General features: G+C 37.4%; 5 protein-coding genes across 5 annotated transcripts; 3 read left to right on the top strand and 2 right to left on the bottom strand.

Annotated features, from left to right (window-relative positions):
• Nucleotides 1-5125: 5125 nt before the first annotated feature.
• LOC104754611 (putative voltage-gated potassium channel subunit beta) lies at nucleotides 5126-7855 on the top strand. The gene is made up of 5 exons (XM_087484879.1): nucleotides 5126-6033; nucleotides 6645-6840; nucleotides 6931-7074; nucleotides 7202-7366; nucleotides 7463-7855. Exons 1-5 carry the CDS (start codon nucleotides 5666-5668, stop codon nucleotides 7574-7576), a joined length of 987 nt encoding a protein of 328 aa, XP_087341005.1. The 5' UTR covers nucleotides 5126-5665; the 3' UTR covers nucleotides 7577-7855.
• A 523-nt stretch (nucleotides 7856-8378) lies between these two features.
• Nucleotides 8379-13257, top strand: LOC104754612 (RAF-like serine/threonine-protein kinase 20). Its single transcript, XM_010476833.3, has 9 exons — nucleotides 8379-8720; nucleotides 8914-11103; nucleotides 11185-11505; nucleotides 11603-11842; nucleotides 11910-12073; nucleotides 12157-12304; nucleotides 12387-12509; nucleotides 12590-12677; nucleotides 12785-13257. Exons 2-9 carry the CDS (start codon nucleotides 9256-9258, stop codon nucleotides 12958-12960), a joined length of 3108 nt encoding a protein of 1035 aa, XP_010475135.2. The 5' UTR covers nucleotides 8379-8720; nucleotides 8914-9255; the 3' UTR covers nucleotides 12961-13257.
• Nucleotides 13258-13353: 96 nt separating this feature from the next.
• On the bottom strand, nucleotides 13354-16353 carry LOC104738996 (nucleolar GTP-binding protein 1). Its single transcript, XM_087484881.1, has 3 exons — nucleotides 16029-16353; nucleotides 13645-15690; nucleotides 13354-13555 (listed from the first exon to the last, which is right to left on the bottom strand). Exon 2 carries the CDS (start codon nucleotides 15672-15674, stop codon nucleotides 13659-13661), a length of 2016 nt encoding a protein of 671 aa, XP_087341007.1. The 5' UTR covers nucleotides 15675-15690; nucleotides 16029-16353; the 3' UTR covers nucleotides 13354-13555; nucleotides 13645-13658.
• LOC104738997 (3-ketoacyl-CoA thiolase 1, peroxisomal) lies at nucleotides 16334-19562 on the top strand. The gene is made up of 14 exons (XM_087484882.1): nucleotides 16334-16708; nucleotides 16956-17020; nucleotides 17133-17217; nucleotides 17303-17429; nucleotides 17532-17630; nucleotides 17721-17788; nucleotides 17902-18009; nucleotides 18094-18171; nucleotides 18279-18411; nucleotides 18517-18613; nucleotides 18683-18806; nucleotides 18910-19018; nucleotides 19102-19185; nucleotides 19259-19562. The coding sequence occupies exons 1-14, from the start codon at nucleotides 16640-16642 to the stop codon at nucleotides 19330-19332; spliced, it is 1320 nt and encodes a 439-aa protein (XP_087341008.1). The 5' UTR covers nucleotides 16334-16639; the 3' UTR covers nucleotides 19333-19562.
• A 323-nt stretch (nucleotides 19563-19885) lies between these two features.
• On the bottom strand, nucleotides 19886-26261 carry LOC104743146 (uncharacterized). The gene is made up of 22 exons (XM_087484880.1): nucleotides 25459-26261; nucleotides 25244-25377; nucleotides 24763-24962; nucleotides 24402-24674; nucleotides 24196-24282; nucleotides 23885-23986; nucleotides 23718-23783; nucleotides 23246-23406; nucleotides 23037-23081; nucleotides 22826-22899; nucleotides 22613-22680; nucleotides 22229-22297; nucleotides 22046-22143; nucleotides 21869-21950; nucleotides 21707-21785; nucleotides 21545-21632; nucleotides 21306-21459; nucleotides 20990-21181; nucleotides 20842-20901; nucleotides 20510-20748; nucleotides 20248-20347; nucleotides 19886-20113 (listed from the first exon to the last, which is right to left on the bottom strand). The coding sequence occupies exons 1-22, from the start codon at nucleotides 25872-25874 to the stop codon at nucleotides 20060-20062; spliced, it is 2841 nt and encodes a 946-aa protein (XP_087341006.1). The 5' UTR covers nucleotides 25875-26261; the 3' UTR covers nucleotides 19886-20059.
• Between the last annotated feature and the right edge of the window lie 101 nt (nucleotides 26262-26362).

The raw sequence follows: 26362 nt of genomic DNA on the forward strand, positions 1-26362 counted from the left end.
TGTAGATAAAACTTTTTTTTTCTAATTTTGTCTACCTGTAGTAGTGACACATCATCAACAAGAAAGATACGGGCAAGAGAGAGAGAGAGGGAGCTTCCGTACACGGAAACCAGTTGTCATAGTTTCCTGCTGAATTAGCGGGTCTCACTATATACATTGGAGTGTATTTATTAATACTACTATATAGTATACTATAAATAAATATAATTACAATTTCCGTGAAAAATTCCATGATTTTCCGAGGCGGTAATCACGGGCTTAGAAAGAAAGAAAGAAAAAACGAAGAAGAACTTAAAGAATACGCGTTGAGGTCGTTGACTACTCAAGTTAGAGTTTTCAAACTGTTCTCACTATTAGTTGGAAGCTGGGGGTGCCTATCTTGCTCAATTAATTTGGTCTAATCGGTTAAACTAGAACCGGAAATTTCTAGTAATGTGAATGTTCCTTTTTTCTTCTCGCAACAACCAAAAATAGCATTTCATATATAGAGTATAAATAGCACTCCATATACGCTACTATCTACTTGGTTTGCTGGGAAAAGCACTAATTCTGAACTTATACTAATGATTTTCCTCGTGATATTAAGTTTTCTTAAGTGCATTGTATTTAAATAAATCTCCAATGATTAACATTTGGTATTTTATTTACCTTTTGGGAGCACACATAATGTTCCCATGCAACAACCCAAACTCCTCCCATCATCATGTCAAGTTTTTTTTTTTTTCTTCTCACGCTTCTCCGAATTCCATTTTTACCCTCAATCCCAGCATTACTATTACCTTTGGACGTACCCATGATATCATATTCTCCAATCCAATCCTATCCAGGATACACAAAAGTTAAATAAAATAAAAACTAAAGTCAAAATTTAATACCCAATCGAGCTTTTAAACTAAGAATATTGCAAACGTTACGATTGTCTCTCAACCCACTCCAACTCTGTGGGTTTCCATCTTCCTTCAAGACTCAACTAATTTTGTAGACTATATAGTAAACTAAAATGGTAGGTTTTTACTTTTTAGGCTTCGGAAGAATACTATATAGTTAGAATTTCTAATAGATTGTTAAAATAGTTGACTATTTCTAACTTACCATTGAAGTGAAAGATCATATTCATGAGTACGACGTTGTATTGGATATATATACTATTTGCTTGCTGGGTAACAGAATGATGATCTAACGTCATGCTAACGATCAAGCGGTTCAGAAGTCAGAACCTTTTGTCTCAGTGAATTATACTCATCTCCGTTTTGGTTACACTGGACATCTATTATCAGTTGAGGAAACATCATTATTGATAAACTGAACTTGTAAACCAAATAAATTGTTCCTACTTTTATTTATGTATTTTTTTTTGTATCGAATGATCTACCAACTAAAAATCTTAAACACTCGAACTTTTTTTGTATTTTCCGCTATATAATATAATTATTTATGCGCTAAAACGTAAATCAGTAGTTTTTTTTTTTTTTTGTATTTTGTATTTTGTATTTTGTGTAAAGTGTATATAGATAAACAAGTAACATCATTCACTATAACAAGAAAAGCCTATTAGATATACATATATGATGTGTACCATGTGTGTGCATCATGGGAGAAGTTGGATTGGCGGGTAACTAGTAATAATTGAAACTTTTCTTTTGTTACACTTTTTATTGCTCAAATTACTTTTGTAAAAGTGCAAAAAGCTATAAATAAAGAGAAGATCTTGTTGGTGCGAATTGTTTGGTTCCGCCAAAACTCGCGGGTCAAATTGAATCCCAATCACTTCTGTTTTACTTATTCTTTAAACTATATTTTTTTTTGTTCCTTTACCTCACATTAAGTGAAACCAGCAAGAACCCATTATATACGGTTCTGTAACTTTTCTTGTTTATTCTAAAAAAACCAAAATTTACAAAATTTGATTTAAAAATGTGTCTTCCTTTGATGAAGTGGAGTGGACGATTGCATGAATCTGTTAATAAATGATCTAAGCAATTAACCGTGTTTATTCCATTTAGGACATCTTTACCACATGTAAGCGTCTCGGCTGATCGACTTAAATCCATGCAAAACTTCAAAAAATGCCATTTTCAGATCCAATTAATGCCATAAATGAATATAACTATATTAAATTTATAACCACATTTGAGGTATCTATATAAATGGGTATGTAGTGGATAATTCGACGTATTTATATCTGTCGTTTGTTACCATATTAGCCGAGGCACCGACACTCCCAAACATTACAAAAATATCGAATAGTTTGGGAACTTGGATCCACTCAACATTGTACGTCGTCGTTTTCTGCTACGAAGAGACGTCGTTTGTTTTTATTTTAGTTATGTGTTGTTTTTTTGTCTTTGTTTATATAAACTATAAAGTAAATGACAAAACTTGCACACAAGAAAGAAACCAAAGATTTTTTATCCTATCGATTCGGACGTACGCTGGAAGGTTCTTCCGTAATTTTTTTCATCTATATGATCTTTAACGTGTCACTGCAACGTTACATTCGATAAGGACGTGTCAAATTAAATTCTTCTAACTATGCGGTGTCATTATATTATGATACAGAAAATAAAATTCAAATGCTTGTCTTAGCTTAGCTACAAGATGCATGTGTGATGTGCCTAGCTATATTTAAGACGATGTATTTGAGTCGCAGAGATGGGCTCATTCGGAGATTTTATATCTCTTTTTTTTTTTTTTTTTTTTTGTAATTAAGGTTAATTCGATTAAGGATCTTTTTGGTTATGACTCATATATATATGCGCTAATTTTCACAGATCAGAGATAGATCCATCGGCACTTTTAATCGTTTTCTTTTAGAAGTTAGTCGACGACAAGTTTACGTTTGAGAAAAGAAATAGTCGAAGACAAGTTACGCTAAACTTTTTCAGAAATTCAACAAAACAAGAAAATAAAAGTAAACTAGAAAATGTTAGAGAAGACTCACATGAAACGCTCACTGTGCATCTCTAATCAAATGGAAAAAAATAAAGCTAGGGAGTTACATTCAACCCCGACAAAATTTAATTATATATTACATGCATATCTATATATATAGAAAAATAATTTTGATTAAATCAAAAATAAATAAATAAATAAATATATATATATATATATATATATATATATATATATATATATATATATATATATATATATATATATATATATATGATAGATAGAAAAACATTTCTTGTGATCTTATAAAAAAGAATACCCGTGAACTAGATTGATCCTCTGATCTTCATCATTCATATAATTTCAATGTAAGTTACATATTTATATAAAACAACTCAGCGAAAAGCTATATATATTGGATTACATCTAAAGATATGATAAACTCTTCTCAAAAACATTTCTCGTGATCTTAATTTATCATGTGATCTTCATAAAGCATGCATGAAATTTCTTGATATTATACAGTTTGATGTATTTTACCATTTCTGAGTACATAATTAACTTTTAATCAGGAATTGAATATATTTTGATTTATATCTAGAGTAAGAACATGGTTATTTATTTGCATTTAGGTTTGTTTTTGCAGTTTCAGATTTTCTTAAAATTACATTGTTACGCTCACGGTTTTGTTTTAGTCACCATCTCCATTTTATTTATACTTTTATTGAGAAACCTTAACATGCATGTAAGTACATGAAAAGCACAGACAATCTTAGCCTAAATATTTGGCATGTCGTCGAAGAAAAACGCATAGCAATTTTATAGAACCTGGTCATATATCCTTCAACTGTTTAATTAATATATTTTTTTCGTCAAACAAATAATTAATAACAATCCTTTTTTTCATAATTAATTGATTGCAATTTTCCATATGGTAGTATCGAGTATGCTATATTGTTATAGGTAAAAAAACTATGTATTTTGAATTTGTCGTTGATATATATGCGTTGCAAGAATTTTATCTGTCGTACATTTATACGTGGAAGGAAGTGGTGGAACCATTTTTTCGTTATCGCTTGCATATGCTTAGATTATCAAATATGTTGTACATTTTAGAAAAACCATATGATTAGTATTGGGGTACACTGAAGAAAAGGCATAGAAAAGCTAAATCAGGATTTGATAACGTACGAGAACAAAACAAGGAGAAAATGTCAACCCTTGGTGGAGGATTTTTGGCAAACTTTTAAAATTCTATCTTCATCTTTCTTTCTATCTTTTTTTTCTTGGTGGCCAATAAAACACTATATTAGATGGTAGCGAATCCAAAACCCCACACTCACATGCATCAAATGCAATCTGTTTCTCCAACCCATTCATTACAAAAACAGCAAATAACATTAAAAACTCATCAAGCCTACCTATATTATCTTCTCACAATTAATCATAAACTTGATTCTCTCAAACATTATTACTAAATCTTCCTTTTTCCCTAAAATTCTGTAGTTTAATGATACAAACGAAACTTCTTTACAAAAATAAAAGTTTAAAGTAAGAAACGGTAAAAAAAAACTCGTATGATGACATAGTAAAAATAGCTAAGATAATAGACCTTCACAAAATAATTGTAGAATACAATAAGTCCAATGTGTGCCTAGTTATAAAAAATTTTAGAGCATTAAAAAATATCGTCTCATAAACAATTTTGTTGATCATAACTAAAACATCAATTCAAGATTTAAAGGTTATCAGCCAAAATCATTATATTTTGAGATAAGAAGATGTTAACAAAAAAAGTATACAGTCTATTGTCGACGTCTTGTTTGGATATCCAACATCTCTCATGTAATGGGCTTCTATTCGGGCTTTTATAAAAAACGAAGCCCAAAAATATATAAACCCGAAAAAATTCGCAAATGCATGTCTGATTCGGTGTGAGCGTGTAGGAGTGAAATATTCCAAAGAGCAGGACTGTCTGATGAACGTTTATTTTCACGTGACACGGACTTGAGAGGTTTTATTCGTATACGGCAAAGTGCAAAAGGTCTGCTGCCGTTACAGCACAACTCTCCCAATTAAATGAGCAACTTTCCTAAAAGGGAAGCCACGTGTCTATCATAGGATAAATCGGTACATGGAGACTACACTAAAGTCATTTACATGGGATTCTTGACCCATTAGGAGCCAAAAAAAGCAAATAAACCTCTTTTTTTTTTTTGGGGTTGTTGTTGTTGTCCAGCTTAATTAAAATTACGAGATCACGCTTTGTTTTTAAGTACGAGAGAGAGAGAAAGATCAGCATCTTTTAATTAATTGTGTGGGTCTGCCACTAACGAGATCACTAATCTAAATCACATATTTCTTTTATTACAAAAATTGCAACTAAACCGAAATGTATTCAGACCGGTTAATTTATAATCAACAACAACCAATTTTCTCTTGAGGTTCGGTATGGTTTTAGTAGAAATCATCATATACAGTACATTTTAGTCGAATGCTGTTGATTTGATTGTATGCATGCATTTAAAACTTTGGTATTGGAAAATAGAAACATACTTACTTATTGGTTACCTTGATAACCGGAGGCAGTTAAACCAAACCGGTAGGTTATCGTATTAAAGTGTCACTTCCTTGTTAATGGTTATTAGCTGTTTGTTGTTCGTTTTATTTTAACAAAAAAGTATAATAGAGAGAGAGAGAGAGACTGTGAGATTTGAGATTAGATCAACAGAGAGATTTGAGATTTGAGATAGTGAGGAACAAAGAAGAGAAGATGCAGTACAAGAATTTGGGGAAGTCGGGTTTGAAGGTGAGCACGCTGTCGTTCGGGGCGTGGGTTACGTTTGGGAACCAGCTCGATGTGAAAGAAGCCAAATCGATTCTTCAGTGTTGTCGTGATCATGGAGTCAATTTCTTCGACAACGCAGAGGTTTACGCTAACGGTCGTGCTGAGGAGATTATGGGTCAGGCGATTCGTGAGCTTGGTTGGCGTCGATCTGACATCGTCGTCTCCACCAAGATCTTCTGGGGTGGTCCTGGTCCTAACGACAAGGGTTTGTCCAGGAAGCATATCGTTGAAGGAACTAAAGCTTCTCTCAAACGACTCGATATGGACTACGTCGATGTCCTCTATTGCCACAGGTTCAGTTTTTTTTTTTTTTTTTTTTTTTTTCTGTTTTCTTTCTTTTTTTGGTTATGAGTTTTTCATTTTCACTTATTTCTGTAAAGATCTAGAGTGTTTTTTGATTTGATTTGATATGTTTTGAAATTGAAGTGCTTGTCTGAAATAGTATTTGTCCTGTACTATGTGTTTTTGTATGCATTTAATTGTCAGGTGATGAATTATGTTGGAATTTTTTCTTGCATTTGCTTTCAGTACGGACTGCTATGTTTGAATATTGTAAAACGCATTGCTGTTTGAGAGTTTCGTAGATGATATATATATATATATCTTGGAACCAGCTTCATCGTTTTATTGATTGTATTCTTAGATGCATGTTCATGGATTCTTGTGGCGTTTTGGTTTATTGTGGATTTGTACAAATCTCCTTTGGTTTTCATTTGATTATGTGATTCGTATTTGCTAATTATGGGGGATATGCATTTTGTTATCTTTCTTATATGGGTTTGGTGACAAAATATTCCAGAAATGGCATCTTTTGCGTTATCCTTAGTGCTACTAATGAAAGATGTTTCTTTTTTGTTGTTGTTGTGGTTGTTGTGTGTGTGTATGGGGGTCTTATCTATTACAGGCCGGATGCTTCAACTCCTATCGAAGAGACGGTGAGGGCGATGAACTACGTGATTGATAAGGGTTGGGCATTCTACTGGGGTACTAGTGAATGGTCAGCTCAGCAAATTACAGAGGCATGGGGAGCTGCAGACCGTTTGGATTTGGTCGGTCCAATCGTCGAACAGCCAGAGTACAACATGTTCGCTAGGCACAAAGTTTGTATTCCAACTCTTTCTTTCCCTTTTTCCTTTACTGAGTTGCATCATTTATTGATTCGGTTTACACTCTTATGGTATGGTATGTAGGTTGAGTCAGAGTTTCTTCCTCTTTACACCAATCATGGCATAGGTCTCACCACTTGGAGCCCACTTGCATCGGGTGTCCTCACTGGTAAATACAACAAGGGAGCTATTCCCTCAGACAGCAGATTTGCATTGGAGAACTACAAAGTAAATAATTATTTCTCTCCTTTTTGTTCTGTATACTTGGTCATAGACTATAGTTGTTAAGATATCCTCTATGTTTCTGCATCTAACAAATCTACTGGTACATTTCCCTGTTTGATTTCTTCCACAGAATCTTGCCAATAGATCCCTTGTGGATGATGTGCTGAAGAAAGTTAGCGGTCTCAAACCGATCGCAGATGAGCTAGGAGTAACCTTAGCACAGCTTGCGATTGCATGGTGTGCGTCAAATCCTAATGTGTCATCCGTTATCACCGGTGCCACAAGGGAGTCACAGGTTAGTTCTTGAATCCCCACAGTCGCGTCGAGTCTCAATCTAGATTTCGATCCAAGATTTTTTGAAAGATGTTGTGTTTCTTGTACACCTACACAGATACAAGAAAACATGAAAGCTGTTGAGGTTATCCCATTGCTGACACCTTCTGTTCTGGACAAGATAGAGCAAGTGATACAGAGCAAACCAAAACGTCCTGAATCGTATCGGTAAAACCAAAAACCCGAGATCGCTCATCCCTCCCTATTCGATCAGTTTCAGAAGAGTGTTACACCGGGGGGGAAAAAACACTCGAAGAAGCGTTGTAATGTGTGTTGTTTGATGTTGGCTTTGTTTGTTCTCTTTGGTAGCTTGTGCAATTTAAAAGACTCAGAGAGAGAGAGAGAGAGAGAGAGAGAAAGAGAGAGTAATAATGTGAATTTTAGTTTTGTTGTTTTATTTTTTATAAACGGTCTTTATATGGTTAGTGAAACTTAAAGTTTGGTTCTTGTAGTTGTGATGTCATGACCGCAAATATATTGAATAGCTCATCAAACGGTTCTGGTTAGACATAGTTCTATACCTATATATAGTCTATAAATGTTAGGAACAAATTATTTTAATTTAGTTCAAGGGGTTTGATATATATTAATAATATTTGTATAAACCTAAAAAGTTGGGGGAAATGAGGATATAATTAAAAGATTTTATGGAGGTATTTAAAGTTCAACGTGCACAACATAATGTCTCAACTATATACCATGTTTCCAATATACATACATAATGCACATATCTTTTTTAGGTACGATCCGAATAAAAGTCTAAATTTGGATTTTTCCGTTTTATTTTAGTTGTATAAAAAAGCTAAGAGATCAGTAAAAAAAAAAAAATGCAGGTTTCTAGAGATTGTCTAAAAAAAGTAAGATCTCAAAAACCACCTCCACATAGAAATTTATGAATTTACTAATTTGAAAAATATCTAAAAGGAAGAAATAAAACAATTATTAATAGATAAAGATGAAATTATCCATGATTCAAGTGAAACGAATTAAATCAGAAATTATTTTGAAGTAAAAAAAAAGGTAAAATAAAAAGAGAGAGAGAGAGAGAGAGAGAGAGAGAGAGAGAGAGAGTTAGGTTTTTGTTTTTGTTTTTGTTTTTGTTTTTTAATTTGGGGAGTTCGTTCGTCGAAACCCGCCCGCGTTATTTTTTGAGAGAGCTTCTCTGCGTCGTCTCTCTCTTTCTCGCAAATCAAAAACCTCAACTTTCGAGAAACTTCAATCTCCAGAAACATTCTTCTCTTTTACCCGTAATCTCTTTTCTTTTTTTTATTTTTTTTGTTAATCTTCTCCTTCATTGGCTATTTTTGTTTCTCCAGGTAATCAAAATTCATCTAAAGCTCCAATTTTTTTTACAAAAATTTGATTTCAACACTTTTGGTCTTATAGATGATCTCTCGTTGTTTATATTATGTAGATACGATTGGTTTGCGTGATCAACATTTGCATAAAAAATCGAAATTTTATCATGTTGAAGAACAAAATCTTAGTTTCTCGTTGTTGTTCTTGCAGGGGAATTACATCTAATAATAAGTCCAATGCGTTTATATGAGCACAAATCTCTGGTCTCTGTTTGATTTTGTAGCCTGAATGAAGCCTGAAGATGTTTGTTGGAGGCTTGATGATGATGAACAAAATTGGTTTTGGGTATAATAAATCTCCATAACCTGTTTGCTATATTTCCTCAAAGAACGTTAAGAGAATACAAAATCCTGGATTTTTTTGTTTTGTTTTGAGATTGGGGAGTTAAAAGAATACAACTTTGGTTCCTCATAAGAGATTGTGTAGAAGAAAAAAAGAAGGATTTTGGTATACTTTTTTCTCTTTTTCCTTTGTTTTGGTTCTTGAGAGAACATGAGAATGGAGTTTCCTGGCAGCTCCAATCAGCAGCATTTAGGTAGGGATAGGTTCAATGGGGAACTCGGTTGTGGTAATAACACTCATGAAGACAATATCTGTGCTCAGACAGGGGAGGAATTTTCAAATGAGTTTTTGAGGGATTTTGGTGCTCAACGAAGGGTACAAGGTGGTGGTGGTGTTCTTAGTAGAAATGTTGAAGGTAATCGCCATCTCGTTTATGAGGATTTCAACAGAATTCTTGGGCTTCAGAGAGTTGAGTCCAACATGTCTGAAGGTATGAATCCCTACTTAGCTGAATCAAATGTTTCAGACTCACCTCGGAAGATGATTCATACTGCAACATCAGATGTTCCTTTTCCGGAAATATTGAAGCTTCTTTGTAGTTTCGGGGGAAGGATCTTACAGCGACCAGGTGACGGCAAGCTTAGATACAGTGGAGGAGAGACTCGGATTGTGTCTATACGGAAACATGTTGGATTAAAAGAGTTGATGCACAAGACTTATGCTTTGTGCAACCATCCCCATACAATCAAGTATCAGTTACCGGGAGAAGACCTTGATGCCTTAATCTCGGTTTGCTCAGATGAGGATCTTCTTCATATGATTGAAGAGTATCAAGAAGCTGAAACAAAGGGTGGATCTCAGAGGATAAGGGTCTTCCTTGTATCTTCATCAGGATCATCAGAGAGTCCTAAAATCTACAATGAAAGAAATATAAACATAAACCGTAACACGCACCAGCAGATGGATATTGACCATTATCAGTATGTTTCCGCTCTTAACGGTGTAGTGGATGTGAGTCCTCAAAAGAGTTCCAGCGGGCAAAGTGGGACAAGTCAGACTACACAATTTGGGAATGCTTCAGAGTTTAGCCCTACATTTCATCTCCGAGACTCGCCTACTTCTGTTCATACATGGGAACACAAAGACTGCAACAGTCCAACCTTCATGAAACCATATGCCAACACGAATGCTGTTCACTTTTTGCCGAAGATTCCGGGGAACTCATTTGGTCAACAATCTCCTCCATCATCTCCTTTCTCAGTTCACAAGAGAGCAAACACGGACGTTCCTTACTTTGTTGACCAAAATGGTTTCTTTGATACTTACTTGGTTTCTCCAAAATTCCCACAGCAACATAGATTCTTGTTTGAGACTACTGCACAAATGCAGAAGCATCCAGAAATGAATCTTCATGACCGGAGGCCAAGCGAAGATATATACCCCCATGGTCAAGGTTATATTGGAGCCGAGAAAGTGAGGCTTAAGAAAAACGCTCTCTCTGATCCGCAGCTGCATGATGAGAGCCAAATCAAAAATGGGTTAGAAGCATTTACAAAACAACCATGGAAAATATTGAGAAAGAAACTACATGTTGTGGCTACGTCAAAGTGGGGAGACAGTGATGATATCTATTTCAAGAATCCAGAAGGCAAGAGGAGTAAGGAGCTCGAGTTCAACAAAAAAGTTCCTAATAACTGGATCGATCGTGATCATAGTCCTGGTTCGTTTGATCAGACATCAAAGAAACATGGTGGCAGTAACAGTAATAGCTCTTTCAGTCATTTTAGTCCGAATTATCAACCAGCTGCTCAGGTTACTTCAAGTGATTCACAAGATTCAGCTGGAAGCTCTGTCTTCTCTTTATCAGTTAACACCAACGAAAATCATCTTGACTGTTCGAAAGACAAATTTAATGGTCTCCAGCAAGACATATCACTAGATATTCTCATCAGAAGCCACACTTCAGCTACAGATCAATTATGTAGTACAACCAAATCAATCGATCAAGTAGATTCCTCTTCACCCAATACAGATTTCCCGGTGGAATATCTGAGACGTGTAAGCATAATTCACATTAATCCTTGCTTAAAGTTAGCAATCTTTTTGGTCTAAGTCTGATTTCCTCAAAACTATATGCAGGATTTGGAGACAAAATGTGATGATATAGAAACAGAGAATTCTCTTTCAAGAGAAGAGAGTATTCACTACAGTGGATTTCCTCTTAGGAAGGTGGGAAGTAGAGAAGCTGCTTTTATGCATACGCAAGACTCACATGATTTCTTCAAAAACAAAGTGCTTGGTCCACAGTTGATAGTTGAGGATGTGACTGACGAAGTAACTTCAGATGCTCTCTTGTCAGCTACTATTGTCCCTCATGTACATAGTGAGTCAGATGATGATCACAAATCCTACACAGGGGAGAAAGAGATTACAGATGCTGGTCATGAATCTGCAATGGAGGTACACAAATTATTTTTTCCTATTAGATTATAAGTTCTGGATTTCCTGATGTGTGTCGGCTTAAGGTTAATCTTTCTGGTCTCTTTTTATATTACAGGAAAAGTATAAGAAAAGCATAAACACCTCTGATTCGTTTAGTGAAGCTGCGATGGTTGAAATTGAAGCTGGAATCTATGGCTTACAGATAATCAAAAACACTGATCTTGAAGACTTACACGAGCTAGGATCTGGTACATTTGGAACGGTATACTATGGGAAGTGGAGAGGAACTGATGTTGCTATCAAGAGGATAAAGAATAGTTGTTTCTCTGGTGGGTCATCTGAGCAAGCACGACAGGTTTAACTCTTCTCTCGAGTCTTTCAACTTTTAAGATAATTTATTTACTGATGTATTTTGGAAACAGACTAAAGATTTCTGGAGAGAAGCTCGGATATTGGCGAATCTCCACCATCCTAACGTGGTGGCCTTTTATGGAGTTGTACCAGATGGACCTGGTGCAACAATGGCAACAGTGACTGAATATATGGTGAACGGATCTTTGAGACATGTCTTGCAGAGAAAAGACAGGTACGTACACATCATTTGTCAAATCTCTCTCTGTATGACCTTTTGCGATATGGCATTACTGATGGGAGTCTATATGCACACAGAGTACTTGATAGGCGCAAAAAACTGATGATAACTCTTGATGCTGCATTTGGCATGGAGTACCTACATATGAAAAATATTGTTCATTTTGATCTTAAATGCGATAACTTGCTTGTAAACTTGAGGGATCCACAACGACCTATTTGCAAGGTTCAACTTTTCCTCAAAATCTTGTCATCTCAAGCCAAATAGTATTTTTTTCCTTCTCACTTTCATACTGTTCCATTTACAGGTTGGAGATTTCGGATTATCAAGAATCAAACGAAACACGCTTGTCTCTGGTGGAGTAAGAGGAACCCTTCCATGGATGGCACCAGAGCTGCTAAATGGAAGCAGTAACCGTGTCTCAGAGAAAGTATGTTGCTGAGTCCAAAATCAAACCATTCCAAATTTTATAGTCCTTCTTACATGTTTTAATGTTCATATATTTTGCAGGTAGATGTTTTCTCATTTGGTATCGTGCTGTGGGAAATCTTGACAGGCGAAGAACCATACGCGAATATGCATTGCGGTGCCATCATCGGTATGTTTCTAGCCTAAAAAGTTATGCAGTCTTTGAACAAAAAGAAGTTGGATTGGGTTGAGGTTTGGTTTCTGATCTAATTTTGTTTTGTATTGTAAAATAAAAAGGTGGAATTGTGAACAATACGTTGAGACCACCTGTGCCAGAACGATGTGAAGCAGAGTGGAGGAAGTTGATGGAGCAATGCTGGTCATTCGATCCAGGCGTGCGACCATCGTTCACGGAGATTGTTGACCGGCTTCGCACAATGACTGTTGCCTTACAAGCCAAGCGACGAACCTAAAAGCCCTCTCCAATCAAACGTAAGTTGTGAGATACTACTACTGTACATGAGTCTTCATTTTTGGGTTGGTTTTAAAATTTATATTGGCTGAAAGAAAGTGACAAGAAGATGGGGGAAATATAGATTTGTGAGAGATGTGCAGAGTTTGTAAATTAGTATTGGGGGAATTTACCGGTTTAGGTAAAAGTTGTATACCAAGAAAGTTGAGGTTCTAATTCTATTGTGTAAAAACAGAATTGTCATTTTTCTGTAAGGAATATGTTTCCTCCATCTAAAGAAATTAACTTCTTATCGGTTTAGGTTTCAGAGTTCTTTATTAAAAACAAAAACCACAAAATAAATGTTTAGTAACTGAGTTTTGGTTCAGCAGAATCTGGAACCTTCACACCAAACTTTCAAAATAAAATTTCTCAAACATCTTAACTCCAAAAAAAAACCATCATAAGGTTTGTTGTTTAAACGATTACACTGGAAAGCTATAATAATCCATAACTGTGCGAAAAGCCACAATAGATGCATAACATAGTAAGTAAACTAAAGATAACGCAAATTCCAAAACCTGAGAGAACTTCAATAGATCCAGCATCAGTTTTCTCTGCAAGGAATTAAAATTAATAATCTTGACATTGCAAGCAAATGTATCATCTGATACAATAATAAGGTGGGCACAGAATGGTAACGTACCTTGTTTAGTCTCATCAACGCCTATCGGTTTTTCCTTTCCCTCTCTTGCCTGAAAACAAATGTTTTGGTCTAAGCGTCGGTATGACTCTGTCAGCTTCACCACGACGAGCATTCTTGTCTCTCTTTTTGTGAGATTTATTGCTAATCTTAATGGCCGATTTCTTCTGAGTAGAGTCTTTAAATCCATCACCAGGCACAACTTCATGTGCAGGAGGCCTTGATTGAGATCTTGAGATCGACATAGATCTAGACTTCGATCTCACACGCTGCTTCTTGTTCGACTGTTGCTCATCATCCACGTCCATTGCGTCGTTACCCTCATCATCTGATCGATCCCTCTTCCTCCCTCTAGACTTGCTTCTTGCACGGTTCACTGCAGAAGATGGATCAAGTCCAAGAGCTGATAGCTCCCTACCCATTCTTTTCGTTGTGTACTTCTTGTCCTTGTCAAACTTTCTTGGAACAGTAGATCGGTTCTGTGCAACAGTCTTCTTGAGCCTGTGATCTAGAATGATCTTAGCTCTCTTCTTTCTAATGGCAGCAAGTAGCAGCTGCTGTTCCTCTGAAAGCTCCTCAACATCCATCTCGATATCTTCTCCTTCAATTCCAGCCAGCCTCAATTCTTCTTCTCGTTCCAACTCCTCAAGCCTCTGCTGAATGTCTGGATCAATGAAGTCAGCCACATTATGACCATCGAGAATCTCAGGGATAATGTCTTCCTTCCATTCATCATGATGCAAGATGTAGTGCTTCTTCAAACTAGCAGAATAAACTCCAGCTCCACCGTTTTCCTCTTCCAAATCTTTCTCTGTCTTTCGTTTCTCCATTTCAGCAGCTTCCTTAGCTTTAGCCTCAAGAACCACCTGAGGTATGCAAGGGGGTCTATCTATGCTATCACGAGGCTTTGGCATCGCCACATGGAACCTGTTCAGGTGGTCGTTAATCTTTTTGGATTTCATCTTGGCCTCTACCCTCTGATCTAACAGCCTCTCACATGCGGCATTCTTAACAGACATCACACCTTCGTCTGTCAGAGTACTCATCTTCAAAAGCACAGCTTCTTCACTTGCTCCCATTGCAGTCTTCATAGCTTCAGCTTTCATCTCTTCAATCAGCTTCCGGTCTTCTTCAGATATGTTTTCCATGGGCATCAGATCAGTCTTGTTGCAGACAATGACCAACGGTTTGTTCATAAAGAGGGACTTGATGCTGTGGAAAAGAGCAGACTGCTGAGCAATAGTGTAACCACATGAACCTGAGATGTCCAGAAAGAACAAAACAGCAGCACGGAGATGGGCCAAGGCGGTGATACTGCACATCTCAATGATGTTACGGTCTTCGAAAGGCCTGTCCAAAATACCAGGGGTATCAATGACTTGGTACCTGAGGTACTTGTAATCAGTATGACCAACAAAGAGGGATTTGGTGGTGAAAGCATATGGTTGGACATCAACATCAGCTCGGGTAACCTTGTTCATGAAAGAACTCTTGCCAACATTAGGGTATCCACAAATCAAGACAGTACGGGTGTTAGGGTCAATGGAAGGAAGCCTAGCCATGTGCTGCCTGATCTGCTCCAGATAAGCCAAACTAGGAGTGATTCTCTTCAAAACAGTGCACATACGACCAAGAGCAGCCACTTTAAGACACTTGCACCGGTAAAGAGAATCACCATACTTGAGTAGCTTGACATAATCCTTGGCGATCTTGCTAACCAAGTTCCTGGCAGTATTGACCTGGCCTAAAGCAAGCTTGTAATGGTCTTTATTGTAAAGAACATGGAGAAGATCACCGTAGAAAGGATGGATTTGATCAAGGCGAGGAAACTCATCAATGATAGCGGAGAGCTTCTCATGGAAGTTGGTCTGAGTGTACTTGACCTTCCTCATGTAGAACTGACGGAGACGGTTAATCTTGTAACCCTTGTGGACAACAGTAGGAGTCTGACGCTGAGTCCTAGAAAGGATGATGTCAATGAACTCCTTGCCATTGGGAACAACAGTGATCTTCTTGAAATTGTACTGCACCATCTTCGCTTATTCGAATCTGTGCACAAATCCATACAAATCCGTCGTTAATTAAAAAACATGAACATATGAGTTCCCAACAAACAAAACTGTTACAGCTTGCTTAATCATAAAGCATAAACTTAACGATTGCGAGATACTAATCAACAAATAAGATTTTAGACATCGAAAACAAAACAAAGCATCGAATTAACGAAGCAACAAATCATCATCATCCATATGATTAAGAATAAACACAAAAGTAGCAAAATTCTTAATAAACATCACAGAGAACAAAAATAAAAACCAAAGAAGAAACATCAACAGCAAAAGGTGAGTAAAATCGAAAGGGAATAGAGAAAGGGGAGAGAGACTTACGTCAAGAACAGATGAAGAGAAGTGGCGAAGAAGGGGAGACCAAGACGGCGTTGTTGTTGGTTCTAGGGTTTAATTTGTAGAGGAGAATCGAGCCGTCGAAGAAATGACGGTCGACAGTGTTTCCTGAGGAAGACAGAGAGACGAAGGAATCCTAAATATGTATGTAACACAAACCTAAAACCCTAGAGGCATACGACGTCGTTTATGAATTAATCCATACAAATCCTGAAACCCATATTAATCCAGTTTAAACCGGTCTGAACCGGTTTAGTCTTTTATTTCCTTTTTTAATAACGGTTTTGCTTTGGACAAATTAAAAAAAAAAAAAATAATGGAAAAAGCGATGGAGAGAGTTAAATGGTGCTGCTGCTGCTTCACATCAGATGATGATCTGCAATAGTTTTGACGGACGGATTGATCGAGAAAACTAGACAGACAAATATAGTTTGGTGATCTATCCTAGGGCTTTTAGCAAGAGAATGAGAATTAGAGAGACTCTTGTTCGATCAAAGACTATGTTTTTATAGCCGCCGACTTAAGGACACAAGGGTTTAACTCTGTTTTGTTTTTATAACGGTTCTTGATTTGGAGTTGGACAACAACAAAAGAAAATGGAAAAACCGATGGAGAGACAAAGGGTACTGCTTCAGCATCTTCAACCTTCCGACGCCTCTCTCTCTGTAAGCTCTTCTTCCTCTTCTTATATAGCTTTGATTTCCCATCGCTAATAAATTGCTCTCAATTACTTGCATAGAGATTTGAAATTCTGCTATTGAAACCATAACTCTCAAGGCTAATTTTGGGATTTTGGTTGCTTCTTGCTCGATTCTTTTTTTCTTTCCCCGAATTATTATTGTTCTTTTGGTTCTGGAATTGTGTTTGATTTTTTACTAAAATCACTGTCTTGTTGTGTTGTTTCCTCACAAGCCTTCAGCTTGCTTGGCTTCATATGAGAGGACCTCTCTATATGGAGATGATGTTGTCATTGTCGCGTTAAGTTTCTTCTCTCTTCTTTTCTCATTATTTGGTATTGTTGTGCAAGCATGACCTTATATGAAACCTTGTTGAACCCCCTTTCTTCTATGATTTCTTCTGTTGATACAGGGCACAAAGGACTGCACTTTGCAAGGCAAAACGTGGCAGCTTCAAGGATACATATCCTGACGACTTGCTTGCTTCTGTTTTGCGAGTATGTTGATTCGATTCCTCTTTCCTGGTTTTTAGGTTTCCTCTTTTGCACTTATGTGTACTAGTCAGAAGCTTCTTCTTGGTAGGCGTTGATAGAGAAAACAAATGTAAACCCAACTGAAGTTGGTGACATCGTAGTGGGTACTGTTTTGGGGCCTGGATCTCAGAGAGCTAGTGAATGCAGGATGGCTGCCTTCTATGCTGGCTTCCCTCGTAAGATTTTCTTTTTTTCACTATGGTAATACATATATAATCCGGAATCTTTGATATTTGGTTTGTTGTATGCTAATGCATGCTCTTATGTCCCGTTTGAAGAAACTGTTCCCATCAGAACCGTGAACAGACAGTGTTCATCTGGGCTTCAAGCTGTTGCTGATGTTGCTGCTGCCATAAAAGCAGGTTTTTATGACATTGGTAAGAGAGTAACTATACCTTTGGTTACATGAATTATATATCTTTTTTGATGGTATGTGAATAATTGAGCTGACAATACGTTGGGTACAGGTATTGGAGCTGGACTGGAGTCCATGACAACCAATCCAAGGGGATGGAAAGGATCAGTCAACCCAAAGGTACCGTGCTCTTTTTGTCTCTCTCTCTTTCTCTCCTTTCTGAAACCTGAAGTGATTGATTGGCTCTGTTGAATTTTAAGCCCTCATATATAGAACGTATTCTGTTGTTGTAGGTGGAGAAGTTTGAACAAGCACATAGTTGCCTTCTTCCAATGGGTATTACTTCAGAAAATGTAGCACACCGGTTTAATGTTTCAAGGGAGGAGCAGGATCAAGCTGCTGTAACTCCAATAAACTTTCTCAGTTCTAATGCTTGCATTTGATTTTACCCTCCATCCTTTGTTTATCGAGTCAAATGTATGTAGGTTGATTCTCACAGAAAGGCTGCTTCTGCTACAGCTTCCGGTAAATTTAAGGATGAAATAATCCCCGTAAAAACCAAGGTACATGCTGTTTTCCACCTTTGCAACAACTGTAAAAAAGTTTGATTCTTCAGGATGCATCAAATGCTCTTTTCCCCAAGTTAATGAATTTTTTTTTTACATTTCAGATTGTTGACCCAAAGACAGGTGATGAGAAAGCCATAACAGTCTCTGTGGATGATGGGATTCGACCTAACACAACCCTTTCCGGACTTACGAAGCTGAAACCAGTGTTTAAGAAAGACGGAACCACAACTGCTGGTACTTTTTCCCAAACTAATTGTTCCTTTGCAGAGAAAATTGTTTGTTTGATCCATCTTCTTTTCTTTTTTTTTTCAAATCCGTTGCTTCCTCTGTGTCAAACAGGAAATTCTAGCCAATTAAGTGATGGTGCAGGAGCTGTTCTCCTTATGCGGAGAAATGTCGCAATGCAGAAAGGCCTTCCCATTCTTGGTGTATTCAGGTTGGTTTGACACTCTATATTGACCTCTCTTTGCTTCATTAAGTAAAAGCACTCTTGGACACATTACAGGACTTTTGCTGCAGTTGGTGTGGACCCAGCAATCATGGGGGTTGGGCCAGCTTTGGCTATTCCTGCTGCAGTCAAGGCTGCTGGTTTAGAACTCGATGACATCGACTTGTTTGAGATTAACGAGGTATAAGATAATAGAACAACTCTTCTTTGAGTATTTCCATGCATTTCACTACTGCACATGCTAGTTTCCTTGTTATAGTCCTTACATACCGTTGTTTGTTTAGGCGTTTGCATCTCAGTATGTTTATTGTCGGAACAAGTTGGGGCTAAACCCGGAAAATATCAATGTCAATGGAGGAGCTATAGCCATTGGACATCCCTTGGGCGCTACAGGTATGCTCTACTTGTTTACATATCATCATTAATTTCATAAATGAATCCCTCAGCTACTAACAAATGCTATTACACTTAATCAGGCGCCAGATGCGTTGCAACGCTGCTGCACGAGATGAAACGCCGTGGTAAAGACTGCCGTTTTGGAGTAGTGTCAATGTGCATAGGTATGCTATAATTTCACTCTCACTCTCATTCGTTCCACACACTCACTCTCACTGGGATTGGGAAACCGCGCAGGTTCGGGAATGGGAGCAGCTGCGGTGTTTGAGAGAGGAGGCAGTGTGGATGAGCTTCCCAACGTGAGTAGATAAATAAATCATGGCAAGGACTCTCGCTAGGAATGTCTCCAAATTCGAACACACTGCTACAAATAGATGCGTTATAGATAAATAAATCATGGCAACAATAGTACAATACTTGAGGAACAACTTTTTGTTCTTACTTTGTAACCCACTTTTGTTACACTTTAGTACAAAATGTAATTGGTTGGTCTATGTACACAATGCTAGAACTATATGATAAATAACTCTGTCGGCTAAAATGTAAAATGCAAGCGTCCTTTATAAGTATTGTGAAACTAAGTTCAACGAGGGGTGGTGGCGCAGTTGGCTAGCGCGTACGTCTCATAGCTACTGAGTGATCCTGAGATCGTGAGTTCGAGGCTCTCTCACCCCAAAAGTCTTTTTGTTCGTCCAAAATAATTTTTATTTCTCAAGATGGTACATATTAAATGCATTGAAAGATAAAGACAACGCTGACGTAGTAAGCAGCTACTAATCACTAGAAGTTTTTCCCTCAAAGGTGATATAAGTCGTCAAACTTGGATGGAATGGAAGTGGTTAATACATGAAGTACAAGTTCTACTTTGTAAGATATATCATATAAGATTTTCAGAAGGAAAAAATGCAGTGGGATGTTCCACATCAAGCATATTTACACAATTTCATTTTCTTTGTTACTTAGATTTTCTTAGCATATGCAAAGTTCAAAGCTTAGTTTGTAGCTATGCACTAATCTAAGACTGACTTCATTGCAGGATCATTGTAGAAACTCCCGCATTCTAACGGGTCTCTTCACAGCATTTGTGAAACCCTGTACGTATAAAGCATACACATCAGTGTCAACATTCGAATCTGGCTTAAAGTTTGAATGTCTTAATGTTTTTATATAGCTATCTTTAAATCATCCTTTTGAGGAGTTTTTGTTTGGCTGCAAGTGTGACATACCTCGTTAAACTTGAAGAGAAGAGGTCGTGAATCTCTTTTTGCAGTTGCTCGCTTTTGTACATCCTCTGGATCTTCATAATCTTTCCTGGACTTCCTAAACCTGTTCTTACCAGACAAATATGCGATTAGTTTATGTTCATGATTTATAACACTGAACCGTTTGGTTGAAAATGACTCAGATGAGACTCTATTCATCCACCACTTTGGGCGATAAAAGCCTGGGATACTATGAAGTTCAAGCTGAAATCAATCCTTCAATTACCTGTCGAAGAAATTATGGGCGGTGCGAGATGCCTTTTTCACATCACTCGTATTCGGTTTTGAAGTTGTGGCAATCCCAACTGGGACCGACGAAGGTTTAGAGGTAACTGGATTTCGTTGACTTTCATTTGGTGCAGCATTCGTTTTCCTCGCTAAGTCTTGATTTATCTTCTTAATTTCAGGTTTGTTCAAGATCCCCAAACTTCCTCCACTTGCTTGCAATATCTTTTGCTTCTCAACCTGAATTTTTTTAACATTTATATGAAAATCAAGATCTTCATGCAACTAAAGCCACAAATCTATACAAGTTCCGTGGAAGAAGATGCGACTTACTTCATGTACCAACACTTGTTTCATCGCCAAGGTGAGTATATGATGTTTAAATTGGTGACCCTGTCAAATGTTGGAAAGGCGATGAGTATTATCCCCAAAAGTAGAATTTGGTGGACAGATGCTAGGGGAAAAGAAACAGAAACAAAACCTTGAAACTAATGAAATCAAATAGATGTGGATCTAAAGCAAGAAGTGAAGCATCTGAAGCAGCTGCCTCCCTGAGGTTACTCATAGCAGGATCAGATTTCACATTCTTATAAGTCAAAGAATAAGAACACATAAGCATGACCAAACCCGCCAGTTGATCCTTTTGCCTATCTGATATCAAATGTGATGCCACCTGAGGATCATAGCAAGATGTTATCCTTAGAAGAGGAGCAATTTTTGATGAAATGTAGCACAGTAAACCACGAAGAGAACAAAGAATACAAAGAAAACACAACAGCCATTAGATGAAGACATACCGGTCTAAGAGTTGGGGGAGAAAGAATATGCAATAGCGGGGAAACAGAGTCTTCTACGAAAGACTTGATTGACAAATGCCTCCCAATATAGGGAGGTATCTTGTGGTGCCAAGCCCGCAGAGACTCCTGCTTTTCCACTAAAAGTGTTCGACATCTGATACATTTGATATTGAGAAGTAGTCGTAAGCAGGGATGCTTGAAATGCTTTCGTAATCAATAAGAGATGACACCAAAATCACCTGTGGTATGACTTAGGCCACTCAATAATTGGTTTTTGAATCTGGGCCACACGACGGTGAATAGGTATCACAAGGCTAGGAAAGTAAACTGCATCACAAGGTAAAGGAAAAACAGTGTTATTTACAGGACTCAGTAATCTTTTAGAGATTCAAAGGTTTTACCGTAGAGAGGCATATGCTGGGTGCGCATGACGTATCGATGCAGCAAATCAGAAGTTCCAAGACCGTCCAAACAGCTAATCTTTAAATTTAAAAGGATTATACATAACGTTATTTACAGAACATAAAATGGTCATAGGCACTGGAAATCATTATTAGCCTTACCGTCTTGTCCATCACCGGATCATGGTAGTGGAGCTGCAAAATGTTTTCATGTATACCATCGAATATCAAATCATAATCACCCCTGCACGTTCAGTTAATAGATAAGCATGAAGGAGAAAAAGACAAAGCAGAAAAGTTATGAAATATGAAAGAGAAAAGTCATTGTCTTGTACATACCGACTAGATACGAGATTGTGTAAGAAGTCAAATTTTTTTGCCTCACTGCCAGAAGCGTCATTAGATCGTTCTCGTTTCATTTTTCTCGTGGTGAATATCTGAAGGGAAGAAGCAAGCTTGGATATAAAATGAAGAGATCTGTAAACTATGATTGCTTTGATAATTTGACTGAGCTTGAAGTACCTCTTTCCAGATATCAAACAGACTCTTTGACATATCTTTCCGCCCAACAACTTGGGATCCAATATCAATCTGAAATAGAAAGCACGTGGTGGTACTTCGCTTATCAGAAGGCTCAATTTCCACGAATGAAAAACTAAATAGAAGATTAATTGCCTAAAGAGCAAAATTGTTGAAAAAACGGCTTCAGTATTCCTAAGTAACTCATTAAATACAAAACGAATGACCACTCATAGAATCATCAAGAGATCTTCTATTTCAGTTGGCAAGGCACTAAGCAGTTTTTTCTCCTCCGTTTAAAGACTAATGAACTTAGATATTCTCCTCTGTTATTTAAATCGAAAGCAGAAAACAGACACAAGTGCTAAAAGGGCATCGAAGTCTCACCACATTGAGGGTTTCTTTCTTCTTGTTGAGAAATTGCAGAGTATTCAAGCAAGAGCGTATGTCACAATCTTTAACCACCAAATATAAAGGCAAAAGAGAATCTTTTAGGAAACAAATACACAGACTAATTTCTTCTCTAAAATCAATTATAACAAAGATCAAAACTTGTGGCAATAGATCACACTAAGAACCAAATTTAAGAGAGAAAGTTACCAGTGAACTCTGCAAGAGCGCTAAGAGCGAATGATCTTGCTTTCATCCCTTCCATATTACAAATATACTTGAGCCTATCATTTGCACATTTTAGTAAGGCGATTGATAGATAAAGTCGGGGACAAATCTTGACTTTAATTTGAATACAGTTCACGGGCTCTTATAGAAATGACTAGCTAACCATGATACTAATATATGAACAAATAGTTACCTGTTTACCACACGGCTCACTGTTGGTTGAACAAATATATGAACCCTGCAACAGAAGCATATGTTCTTATCATCATACTAAGAGAAGGTTTCTCTAAATAAGCATATGATAAGCAGAAGTAACCAACACTTTTTTAAGACAATTCAACTCTGTGAAAGCAGTATGCTCTAAGAAAAATAGTGCAGCAGGAAAAGAGACCTTGAACTTACTTTGCTATCTGTCGCAGAGGCCTAAGTGCTGGTGCATATAAATCATTACATATACAAATAATAGGTCTTGATAGTGGTGCTGTCCGGCGCTCTTTCTTCGAGGAAGTCTTCCCATTCTCTATATTTTCCTTGCCTGTAGCATGCTTTCGTTCTGCCAACACCTATGCAGCAAGGATACAATTATATACTAACAAATGCTAACACATAGCCCATCCCAAATTGGTCTCCAAAAGAGAATACAAATTCAAGAAATAATTGCGAGTATCGAAGGAGGTTTAGAGCTAGCAGCGTAAGAAAACAAATAACCAAAAACCTTTGTGCAGTTACTAAAACTGGGAAGGAGTGACATTTTAAAGGGTTGTTATAAAGGTAAAACGAGAAGAGAGATGATAGTAAGTACACACGCCAAACTTAACCTAAATATCAGAGCCCAGAGTGACCCGGAGTCAAGTACCAGCATACATATACATACCATCTTTAGAATAACATCAACTGCTCCTTTTCCATCACCAAGAGCTCCATCTATCTCATCAATCACCTACATAAATGATTGTCAGTCTCTTCCACTCCAAAAGACATTGAATAATACTTTCAAACATGATGAAAAGAGGTAAGTGAACAAAGAGTAGGTAAGCATACCAAACATTTAGGTCTAGAATCAGCTGAAACAGAGTTCATCTGAACTACATCAAGAATTCTCGTTTCAATGGCTGATGCTGATCGCTCGTCACTAGCATTGATCTGAAAAACAACACAAGTTGGATTAACCTAAAACCAAGAATAGAAGAATAAGAAACCTGCACATACAGAAGCATTGGTAACATGGGAATTAATCAATGTCATGCATGCAAAACCATAAGCAGGATTAAACTGCAAGATACGCCCCCGTTATTCTAATGGTCGAGAATTTAACTAGAGAAAATTATGAGTTCAGATTTCAACAAGAATACCTCAACAACGCGATATCCACAATGCTTAGCTGCAATGTGAGCAAGCGTAGTTTTTCCAAGACCTGGGGCACCACAAAGCAGAAGAATCTACAGCAACAGTGAAATTAGATTTTTACTACCGGTGCATACTGACGCTTATAATACAAGACAACCACAAGCAGCTTATATAAAAATAAACTTGGAGTCTAGATCAGTCTATCGCTCACCTTTTGCTCTGGGGGACCAGTAAGTTTTAACTTCTTGTTACACAAGTCTATATTATCTGTTGTGTTGCTATTGCTCACGTCTGCATTTTTCGGATATCCAACACTTTCCTTACTCCATCTATTGAACTGTTTTTTCCTTGTAAAAGATGAATCCGATTTTTTATGATGACTTGGTGTAGAATGTCGTTTCAAAGCTGACAATACTTCCTCTGTCGTGCTCCTAATTTCAGATCCAAAAACAGAAGCATCCCACTGCTTAAGCCATAAGAGGACCTACATATAAAATCAATAATGGTCAACTACAAGAACCGATAAGACGCTGTCTAAAATCACTGAATCGTCACCAAGAAACGAAAAATACCTCTCGATTGGTCTGCTCATCACTGAGAAGCTCAGTAAATGAGCAAGGAGAATATTTTTCCACCCAGAGTTTCTCATGCATTACAGATGTTTCTGCAGAAATGGTTTCATTCTGATCTTCGGAACTAGTTTGCAAGGCCTTGTAAAATGCCTCCTTCTCTGATTGCTGCAAAAGAACACTGATTGAATCTTTAATAAGACCTGCAAAACAGTAATGAATGATACAAGTTACCTACCGAGAAAATTAGAGATATTGTCCGAAGATTGTATGCTACTTCAAGAATTGAATTTTGTACGGAAGCCTTGTCCACAGTGTAGTAGCAGTATACATACACAGGTTAGACCATCAAAACAACATGTTCTAAAGCTAAACTGATCTCAAATTTATGAAAGAAATACCAGAAACGAGTAGACCAAGCAAGAAATAGATAGTACACAGATCTAATACAACAATTCTGAAAGCTTAAATGAAAACTTGGTACCGTTAGACTTGGCTTTCACATCCAGTTTCTTCAATTCTTCGTCTCCCGAAGCCCGGCAGAATTTGGCATAAACCCTCTCTCCTCCGTCAGGTGCTGTGATCGGAAAGCACTCCCCGTCTATCTCAGAAGCGCATCTGCAAATTCCAATAACAAGATTACTAAATACGAAATCAAAAATTTCCGACCTTGGTATGTCTCGTGAACAGTAGAGTAACCTGGACAAAATAGTCTCCTTGGGAATGACCTCTTCTTCTTGTTCCTCCTCCATAACGTGAACGACTTCCTTAACCGGCGAGAACCGTAACCAATCCTCGTCTTCAATTTCAACCCGGTTACTATCAATTTTGCTTCTCTTGTCAGAAGCTGGAGAGACTTCGTCGAGATTGACAATCGGATCGGAGATTAGACTCCTGGGTCGTTTAACACCGTTGATATCAATGGATTCCGATTGACGGACATGGGCCTCTTTCTGCGCGACGCGTTCTTCTTCTTCTTTTTCTTCATCGCCGTCGATTGGGTAAGGATACGGCGGCTCCTCGAAGTTTAGGTAGTCATCGTCTTCTTCTTCATAGTAATTAGAGTTGGCTTCGAGTAGCTCGAGCTCCTCCGGCAATGGGATATCGAATTCCATTCTCTGGTTTGATCGGAATTTTGTTGGGAGTGGTGCTCCGTCAACATTAGTGAAAATCGGAATCTGGTGTGAGGTTGAGCGGGAACAAGAGAGTTTCAGCGGGAAAGCGGTGGCAGCAGGATCTCAAATTAGGTTTTCGGCCCATTAAATACTCGGCCCGTTTCTCTAAAATAGCCCATATATAATGTTGCATTTGTTCCACAATGCCTACATGTATTGTTTTGATATTTTGGTTGTTTCTTGATTTTTGCTACTGATCCATCACAGTTTGCTAAACGACAGCCTTCAAGTTCAGGATCTACTCGGGCGTTTAAGATTTTTACAAACAACCTCGGAGGTGGTAAAAAAGGTATATGATTTAAAGTATAAATATACTTCACTACTCATATAAATTTGAAGTTACCACCTCACAAGTCACATCACGTCGCGTAATCGTCAATATTATCAAGATTATCAATATCAGTTCAATAATATCACCACCATAAGCA

This window comes from Camelina sativa, chromosome 14 (genome assembly GCF_030686135.1).
Source record: "Camelina sativa cultivar CO46 ecotype springtype chromosome 14, ASM3068613v1".
Classification (NCBI taxonomy): Eukaryota; Viridiplantae; Streptophyta; class Magnoliopsida; order Brassicales; family Brassicaceae; genus Camelina; species Camelina sativa.